Source organism: Parasteatoda tepidariorum, chromosome 4, assembly GCF_982258835.1.
Source record: "Parasteatoda tepidariorum strain Cologne lab strain chromosome 4, Ptep-v5.0, whole genome shotgun sequence".
In the NCBI taxonomy this organism is placed as follows: Eukaryota; Metazoa; Arthropoda; class Arachnida; order Araneae; family Theridiidae; genus Parasteatoda; species Parasteatoda tepidariorum.
In genome coordinates, this window is record NC_141758.1 from 92,814,831 (window position 1) to 92,825,683 (window position 10,853).

A 10,853-nucleotide genomic window follows, 5' to 3' on the forward strand; every position below is an offset into this window, starting at 1 on the left:
TGTATTCCTCATTGACATATTTTGTTAATTTTGAACCTCTTCCTAAATTTTAAAAATGAAAAGGTGTGTTTTAATATAATTCTATAGAACCTTATATTTTATAGTAAGAACACATATCTTTATTAGTCAGTTTCAGAATCTTATTGTGGTCTATTTTATGTAATGTAAATAATATATTTTGAAATAAACTTCTTGTAGGAAGTGTGAATCAGGTTTAATTTTCAATATTGCGCTATGTCGTGATACAGAAAGGGTCTCCTGCTTTTTTATTATCTAAGGTTGGCAGGTCTGGCATGACACTTTTGCACCCCAGAAAATGCGATCAGACAAACAACGATCGTAACACACTTTGTCGATTAAATGTCTTACAAAGTTTTTATCTAATTCTTAATGCACTTTTTGGATCAAATAATTATCTGAAATATTCAGTTACTCTCCAACAAGTTTTAGAGAATATTTGCGAGTCCAACCATAATTTTTGTCTTCAACGAATTGTGACAAAGAAATTTTATAGTTTTCTGCCACAAAGAATTAATTAGAGAATCTCAGTGCTTTGCAGTATAATATAACTCTGGTCAATGTGTCTTATAATTCCGATATTTTTTAAACATTGCAATTCCGCATAAATGTTACAATATATCGTTAATACCATATCTGATTATCGCTGACGGTAATACATCGAGATTTATCGACCATAAGAAGTATAAATATTGCAGATATTATCGACTATGATCACATACGATAATAACACAATCATTGTCGACAACGATATACCTCAAATAAAATAATTATCGCTAATGATATTTATTTCTAAACGTAATTATCAGTAAGGATAATTATCGAATGCACGATCATCTTCAAAGTTGATAAATTTCATTTAAGTGACAAAAATATATACAAACTAATTTTTTTTAAATTGAAAAAATATCACTATACATCGTAATATATCGATATGTTCTGACACAGAATCGAGTTAACATGTTTTTTATACTAGTGAATTGGTAGTATATTTTTGTAGTGGTAGATACTCTACGCTTAGTTATAACTTATCATTATTTTATTTATTTAAAAATGAAATAAACCAAGAATATTCAACAAATTTCAACGTTTATTTTTTTAAATTACATTAATATCAACTGGTAAACCTGCTACCAAACTGATTTATACCCATTTGAACAAAAGCTGAGCTTTCTCGTAAAAAAAAAATATTTGGTGTGTATTTTGATTTCTTTTCTTAAAGGTAGCTTTCAGTTCTTTTATTCATAACCACTTTGGCACATAAATAGGATTGTCCACTGATAGATGGATGAGGTGAGTTGCACTTTTTCGTCAGCTTACTTGGTGACATATTGTTGCAAGCTAAAAAAGGGTTTAATTTTATAATGAGCTTTTAGGAATTTCGTGAAAAAATTCAGTTTGGCTTCTTTGGCGTTCACGTTGACTTTGAATCCTTTAGGGTCTGAAGTCAAGCCTAATCGAACTTTGAGTAGGTGTGGCTGTTCCGTTACCAAGTTAACGTTAAACCTGACATGAGGTTGAGGTTCATCTCTTAGTTTCATGCCTATGTTCACTGTCCTTGAAGTCATATCACAGTTTTTGATGTATTCACCTGTATTGCTGTTACATCGAAGTCCATATGACATCCTAAAAATAGGATTTAAAAATATATATATTATTTTCAAAAGTGGCAAAAATATTCAGTACATAATTATTTTAACCTCATTATACACTTAATTTATTATTATTACAACATATTATTAAATATAGGATGATAGTATACAGTACCTGGCGAAATTATTAGACGCACTATAAGATTCTATGTAAAATCTAAATTATCAGTAGGGAACCGATTATCCGGAATGATCGGGACCATCGATATTCCGGATAACTGATTTTTCCGGTTTTCTGAATCGCTGCAAAAAGCCGCTTTTTTATTGTTAAACCCAACTAAAAGAAAAATACTTGGAAATAATCTTAAAAAGAAGAAAAATGATGAAGTAATACACTAATAATTATTTCCAAAATGATGGTAAGGTAAACATCTTTCAAAAAAGAAAGAAAAATCCTAAAATCTTAAGAGGAAAAAAAAAAAAAAATTTTAAAAATGGCGGGAAAATTTATCGGTTTTCGTTCCGGTTTTTTGGTTTTCCGGTTTTCTGATTTCCGGATAACGGGTTCTGTACTGTACTATATTATTGTATTTACGTGACTAAACCCGGTTTGCACTTGTTTACGTTCGTGTATCAGTTGGTTAAATTAGACGATATATTATATAAATATAGAATATTTATTATATCAGGTATTATAAATATATTACAAGTATGAGTATATTATAAGTATAATTACATAATAATTAGACCAAATTGTTAGACGTACTATAGTTTTTAATAATTACATGTTTTGCACGAGTTTGTATGCAATACTTTTATATTTAAACATACATGTTTCTTATACATACATGGTTCTTATTCAGTAGATTTTTTATATACTTCCTATTTGTATTTATTTTTAACGTATTGCATTACAATATTAACCAATTGATACACGAATGTAAGCAAATGCAAACCGGTTTCAGGCAAGTAAAAACTATAAAGCTGTATAGTATTACCTGATAATTAAGATTGTAAATAGAATCTTATAATGCGTCCAATAATTTGGCCATTTGGGTATGCAAACTGTTATGTGTACAGCGTATTCTGTAATCACTTCTCTAATTACATATTTTAAGGGTTCTTGGCAAAAATGAAGTTAAAACTACTCACATTACAGTTCGCGAATTAATATTTAAGAGAAATGCAAAATCATTAAAAACTGACAAATCAGTATTGAGGAAGACAGGATTAAAAGCACCAAAAAGCAGTTAGACTGCAAGAGGAAATTTTATGGAATTTCTAATCATTGTCTTTTTTCCTTCTTCGAATTACCTCAGGAAATATAACGAGTTTTGATATTTTAATTCCTCCTTATTTTATCGTGATTCGTCAAATTTGATAATGTTTTTGCTTTTTTCTCGATTACACATTAATTTATCAATCCTATAGTGTAAATAATTTTAACCTCATTTTTGCAAAAAATTTTTAAATATATATTGAGGCCGGTGATTATTAAACATTTTGTATGCTACACACACATTTATTTAATTTCATTTAGTTTTAAATTTGCAACAAAAATTCGATTGCATTAAGTAAAAATTAAACTAATTTAGTTGCAATTTCACTATCTCTCGGATACGTTATCTGTAAAAAGCAGCTAAGGAATATAAATATTTATATTATAACCGTCGTTGAACAGCCGACCCAATTTTTAGATTTACGACTACTAATGTTCAACTCCGTAGTCTTGTAATTTCGAACCTAATCCAGAAGACAAGGGAACTCATGGATCAAGTAATAGGAGAAATTTGCCTTCGTGGGGAACTTTTTGATGGAATTAACCAGCATTTGCGTAACAAGGAAAGGAAAAGCATAAAAACCTTTCATGGTTAGCCAGATGGCAAGGGGACTCTAACCCATGATCCATCTACCATTGAGAATATTTCATGTCAGCACTGTGGTCGGTGCAAGCCGGATGCGGAATTCCTATCGACTAGCCATCGCTGGTATTCGAACCCGGTTCACCTCATTAGAAGGCGAACGCTCTATCCCTTGAACCATAGCGGCTCAAATATATATTGTAAATTACTATAAAATTTGACAGATTTTTTTTCTCTTATTGCCCTATTATAGCGCATCTCATATTAACCCCATTATATCTTTCGCCTCTTATTTCTTTCCATTATTTTGAGTAGATCATATTTACTACTTTATTTTAAGTGTCTGAAATTAGCATCATTATTTTGAGTATCTTATATTAACTCCATTATTTTAAGCGTCTCGTATTAGTCCCAATGTTTTGGGTATCTTATATCAACCCCATTATTTTAAATGTCCCATATTAGCATACATGGCAGTACTTTTACTTTCGTTACTTGTACCGCCGGTACAAGTAAAAAGTACGTACTTTTACTTGTACTTCGTTACTTTTTAAATTTAGTACTTTTACTTGTACTTTCGTTACTTTTTTAGGGAAAAAGTAAAAGTATTTGTAACGGAAATATCGAATGAAATCGTTACTTTTTTCTAAACCTCGGTAAGCTTTCCTAAAAAAAAAAAAAAAAAAAAAAAAAAAAGCTGTGAATGCAATATACATGCATTCACAGCTAACTTCGTGTTTAAATACCTTCTGTTTCAACTTATACTACACATTCAATTATTTTTTACTAGCTCAAAGATCACAAAGCTATCTGTTTGCTTTGTTTATGTTTGTGTTTTTAAAACGCGTTTCTAAAGAGTAAAACAATTTTAAATCAATGGTAATTTAATTAAATGAAAATAATAAACTAAAAATTAAAGTCAATAGATAAAATTTCTTTTTCGTGCAAATCCATAAAAAGTTTGATATTAAAATTATATTTAATTTTAAAATTATATTATACGATTACATTATAAAATTATATTATAATATTCTTGCGAATTTAAAAATAAATTAATATCCATAACTTTCAAAATTAAAAATAATTAAATAAATAACAACAATTTTGCAAAAACATTAAAGAACAGAAGAATATTATTCAATGAAATTTCAGGTAACTTTGAATTTTCGATTTCCTAGAAATGTACTTTTAAATCGTTACTTTTTTTGTTTAGTACTTGTACTTTTACTTGTACTTTTTACTCGTTACTTTTTAAAATAAGAACTTTTTACTTTTTACTCGTTACTTTTTTTAAAAATACTTGTACTTTTACTCGTTACTTTTTAAAAGTAACGTTGCCATATATGCATATTAGTTCCAATATTTCGATTAATTTTTATTAACTCCATTATTTTTAGCGCCTCATATTAGTCCCATTATTTTGAGTATCTCATATGAACCCCATTATTTTACGCGTCTCATATTAATCCCATTACTTTGAGTATCTCTCATAAACCCTATTATTTTACGCGTGTCATATTAATCCCATTATTTTGAATATTTCATATTAACTCTATTATTTTCAGTGCATCATATTAATCCCATATTTTGAGTATTTCATATTAACCCCATCATTTTAAGCATCTCATATTAATCTCATTATTTTAAATATCTCATCTTCTTTTATGTTATAGAATAAAAAATAAAAAAAGTAAAGTACCATCTAAAAATCCTGTTAAAGCTCCAACAATTTAGAAACCAATGGTATAATGACGGCAGTGTGTTATGCAACAAGAGGAAAGTTAATTTTTTAAAAATAGGATCTAAGTATTGCCATTCTCTAAGCCCATTTTGGATCTTAGGATTATATTACTTCAAAATTACTGTTCTGTAAATAAATTGAATAAAACTATTGGGAATATTTCTGTACCTCGATCTGTCATCTCAACTTCAATCTCCAAGGTGCCAAGTAAATTTTAAATTACCAAATTTAAAAAAAAAAAAAAAAACATGCAGATGTTTGTCCAGGGGAGACTACTAGTTATATCTTTCGAGTTGGTCCCTTTTGTGTAATGTTTCTTTTTTGGCTTCCCATGAGCCATTGCCTTGAAGTTGCCCAGACTTGGTGAATATTCTGCTACAAATCAAGATCAACTTAAACTATTTACAATTTAAAAAAATAGTTTTAAGCTGCCACATACCATTCATGAAAGCCTTTTTCCTTAAGTATTTTTAAAACACAGGACACGTCATCAGTGATATCATCATCTTTTAGTCCTAAAAAATAAAACATTTTATGAAAATATTTTAAAATTCATAATATATTCTACAATTGTTATTAATGTTTGTTTTTTTTTGTTTTAGTTTACGTGTTTCGCTTTTCTTTATTATTTTCAAGAAAACTGTTTTCATTACAACTTGAAAACTTACTTTTTAAGTGTAGTACTTTTCAATCAGTAGAAGAAAAGAAGTTGTAAGAAAATAAAAATATTGTGTAATAATTTTGCGTCTATATTTTTTTAAACTTCATAAATTTTTTCAGAGAAAAAAAATTTAATAGGAATTTTTTTTTAACTTTCAAAATTAAAAAATTTTCATACCTTACACCTCAAATTTTTTCGATTATTATAAAAAAAATTATTCATAATTATTAAATTTTATTATTCATGACTTTTCTTTTTCAGCGAATTTTATAATTGTGCGCAAAAAGTTTTCGATTCATTCGTTCTACAGACATAGCAAAACACTAAAAAAATGAAAGTAACATTAAGCAGTCCACACTTTCGACCATTCTCCTACCCAAACTTTTAGCACCACATTTCCCAGATTGTGGCCAACCCTTCCTTATATTTTGGGAGTCAAATGTTTTTGTGTCTGATTTAAAACATCGTCTGCTCTGACTAGTATTTAAGGTGAGGCTTGCGAACTACTAATGAGTCTTAATTAGTACGTGAAAATCCGATCATTAGAATAAAATATGTATAGGATGTTTCGAGTGTTTTTTTTCACACTTAACATTCAGAAACTGAAAATAATGATTTTTAAGCACTTGATATAAAGTTAAACACAAAACAATGGCAGCAACAACAATTCCTTAATTTTTTTGTGTTATACTTTTTAGAGGAGCATTAGTGAAAAACGCAGGAAAGACAACCTCTATGTAGCGGACACCTCTATTTACGACCACTTTTGGGAGGTACGGAATTTTTTCCATAGACTTTGTTTTGTAGAAAACTTTTAGACCATTAAAACCTCTCCCAACGACCGGGAAAATATCTGCACCAAATGCAGAAAAGGTCAAATAAGGAAACACGAAAAAATATCAAAACAAAAAAATTTAACAAAACAAATAAGTAGATTAAAACTCATGTTTCAGTTAGAGCGCTCTAAAGACAAAACTATCAATGATTTACTTTTAAAGTTGAAAGTTAAATTGGGAGAAACAAATTATTTTAGAAAAAAAGAAGCATCTCAAACAAACGAACTTCTTTTATCTTTTAAGCTGTTTTTATGATATAAAATTAAAAGCAAAATTCAACAAAAAAAACATAATTGTTTATTTATTTAAAATAGCTTTATCATCATTCATAATTGGTAAAATTGTTTTTACACATAATTATATCAGTTGGGATCATTTTTATCATAATTTTATTCATCGATCCGTCTTTTCATGACGTCATCCAACAGAAGTGACATTTCCGCACCAAGAAAATAACATTGACTATAAGATTAAAATCGTTTGCGAAAAGCGTTAAAATCGTTTGTAACTTCGATAACGATTTTGAAGTCAATGGAGGTAACCTCTAAGAAAGACCATTTTGCTGTAGAACGGAAAGTGGTCGCCCCGCTCCCGAGAAGTTTCACCATTTTGGATTGTTGAATTTTTCAGTTAGAGTTACAATTTAAATGTTATAATCTTTCATATGTTATAATCTTTTATATGTTACAATTTTTACATATATACTTACTTTCACATGGGATTCCACATCTATTTTGACTGGGACGTAGAGGACTCTTGCACCACATGTCATCATTGATCTAAGTAAACACACATCATTAATGTTTCAGTTTTTGGATGTATAATTAATAATGAAATGGTGATGAATAACAACATTAGAAAGAAAATCCTCATCTTCTTTAGCAAAGTAAAATTCCCGAGATTGGTGTTCCCCAAAAGCAGGCCTAAGGGCCCTAGAACTTTAACTTTTTGACGCCGAATTTTAATTAAACATATATTTCACACTTTTTCAGTGTTTTGTGTTAATTTAAGTTAAAATTAGAGAAAAAATATTATATTTAGCATTTTATTATTATTGGTTAGAAAATTCAGGGATACTCTTATTTGGAGTTCTTTAGATCTAAGAGAAGAAGTTATTCATCATTAAAATTTCCTTTATTTACAAAATCAATTATTGATAAATTTTTTAATATGAATTTTAAAAAAAAATTAAACTGTCTTCTTTGGTTTTTATATTTTAGTAAAAATATGATTCCGATAATCTAATCTAACAGATATTTTATTAACTATTATATTTTTTAATTAAAAACATTTTAAAAAAATGTGAATACATGTATATATAAAGATATTGAAAAAATTTCATGAAAGTAGTATGATTTTCAAATATATTTAATAATGTAGTTTTTAGAATATCAGAATATTACGGACATAGATCATCTATAAAATAAATACATTCTTCACACTAAAAAAGAGATAAATAAAAAAATTATAAATTAATTAAATTTGGAATATAAATAATATCTGGGGTATTTATAAAATTTTGTATACTGTAATTTTGCGTACATTGAACAAATTAAACGTCCCCTTAAGCTTCAAATTAAAGAACATGAAAGATGTGTTCAAATTAGCCGATCTACTATCGCCCTACATAGTTGGAATTCTAACTAACTAAGGTTCTTGTTTATCGAACTACAGCATGTCCATTTCTGAATTTTATTCACGTTTTTTTTTTTGTTATGTTTCAACAAGTTTAGAATATTCAATTAGAAGTAATTATTTTTTTTTAACTATAAAATGATTCCCTCTTACATTAACATAAAAAATTTTTAAATATGATTTTAGATCTCTCCATACATATATATATATATATTTTGTGGAGAACTTTTCTCCGGACAGCTACATTTCTGAATTTTATTCACGTTTTTTTTGTTATTTATTAAGAAATTTAGAATATTCAATTAGAAATAATTAATTTTTTTAACTATAAAATGATTCCCTCTTACATTAACATAAAAAATTTTTAAATATGATTTTAGATCTCTCCATATATATTTTGTGGAGAACTTTTCTCCGGACAGCTACATTTCTGAATTTTATTCACGTTTTTTTTTGTTATGTTTCAACAAGTTTAGAATATTCAATTAGAAGTAATTATTTTTTTTTAACTATAAAATGATTCCCTCTTACATTAACATAAAAAATTTTTAAATATGATTTTAGATCTCTCCATACATATATATATATATATTTTGTGGAGAACTTTTCTCCGGACAGCTACATTTCTGAATTTTATTCACGTTTTTTTTGTTATTTATTAAGAAATTTAGAATATTCAATTAGAAATAATTAATTTTTTTAACTATAAAATGATTCCCTCTTACATTAACATAAAAAATTTTTAAATATGATTTTAGATCTCTCCATATATATTTTGTGGAGAACTTTTCACCGGACAGCTACATTTCTGAATTTTATTCACGTTTTTTTTTTTGTTATGTTTCAACAAGTTTAGAATATTCAATTAGAAGTAATTATTTTTTTTTAACTATAAAATGATTCCCTCTTACATTAACATAAAAAATTTTTAAATATGATTTTAGATCTCTCCATACATATATATATATATATTTTGTGGAGAACTTTTCTCCGGACAGCTACATTTCTGAATTTTATTCACGTTTTTTTTGTTATTTATTAAGAAATTTAGAATATTCAATTAGAAATAATTAATTTTTTTAACTATAAAATGATTCCCTCTTACATTAACATAAAAAATTTTTAAATATGATTTTAGATCTCTCCATATATATTTTGTGGAGAACTTTTCACCGGACAGCTACATTTCTGAATTTTATTCACGTTTTTTTTTTTGTTATGTTTCAACAAGTTTAGAATATTCAATTAGAAGTAATTATTTTTTTTTAACTATAAAATGATTCCCTCTTACATTAACATAAAAAATTTTTAAATATGATTTTAGATCTCTCCATACATATATATATATATATTTTGTGGAGAACTTTTCTCCGGACAGCTACATTTCTGAATTTTATTCACGTTTTTTTTGTTATTTATTAAGAAATTTAGAATATTCAATTAGAAATAATTAATTTTTTTAACTATAAAATGATTCCCTCTTACATTAACATAAAAAATTTTTAAATATGATTTTAGATCTCTCCATATATATTTTGTGGAGAACTTTTCTCCGGACAGCTACATTTCTGAATTTTATTCACGTTTTTTTTTGTTATGTTTCAACAAGTTTAGAATATTCAATTAGAAGTAATTAATTTTTTTAACTATAAAATGATTCCCTCTTACATTAACATAAAAAATTTTTAAATATGATTTTAGATCTCTCCATATATATATATATATTTTGTGGAGAACTTTTCTCCAGACAGCTACATTTCTGAATTTTATTCATGTTTTTTTTGTTGTTATGTTTTAACAAATTTAGAATATTCAATTAGAAGTAATTAATTTTTTTAATTATAAAATGATTCCCTCTTACATTAACATAAAAAATTTTTAAATATGATTTTAGATCTCTCCATACATATATATATATATATTTTGTGGAGAACTTTTCTCCGGACAGCTACATTTCTGAATTTTATTCACGTTTTTTTTGTTATTTATTAAGAAATTTAGAATATTCAATTAGAAATAATTAATTTTTTTAACTATAAAATGATTCCCTCTTACATTAACATAAAAAATTTTTAAATATGATTTTAGATCTCTCCATATATATTTTGTGGAGAACTTTTCACCGGACAGCTACATTTCTGAATTTTATTCACGTTTTTTTTTTTGTTATGTTTCAACAAGTTTAGAATATTCAATTAGAAGTAATTATTTTTTTTTAACTATAAAATGATTCCCTCTTACATTAACATAAAAAATTTTTAAATATGATTTTAGATCTCTCCATACATATATATATATATATTTTGTGGAGAACTTTTCTCCGGACAGCTACATTTCTGAATTTTATTCACGTTTTTTTTGTTATTTATTAAGAAATTTAGAATATTCAATTAGAAATAATTAATTTTTTTAACTATAAAATGATTCCCTCTTACATTAACATAAAAAATTTTTAAATATGATTTTAGATCTCTCCATATATATTTTGTGGAGAACTTTTCACCGGAC

The 10,853-nt window shown here is 26.6% G+C and overlaps 1 protein-coding gene across 1 annotated transcript in view; it reads right to left on the reverse strand.

The window, feature by feature from the left end:
- Nucleotides 1-1,088: 1,088 nt before the first annotated feature.
- Nucleotides 1,089-10,853, reverse strand: part of LOC107445539 (lysozyme C) — an 18,051-nt gene continuing 8,286 nt past the window's right edge. Inside the window, exons 4-6 of the mRNA XM_071181716.2 lie at nucleotides 7,420-7,489; nucleotides 5,653-5,728; nucleotides 1,089-1,644 (exon numbers count right to left, since the gene is read on the reverse strand). Of these exons, the coding sequence (XP_071037817.2) occupies nucleotides 1,335-1,644; nucleotides 5,653-5,728; nucleotides 7,420-7,489 (456 nt within the window). The 3' untranslated portion in view covers nucleotides 1,089-1,334. The remainder of the gene's footprint in view (nucleotides 1,645-5,652; nucleotides 5,729-7,419; nucleotides 7,490-10,853) is intronic.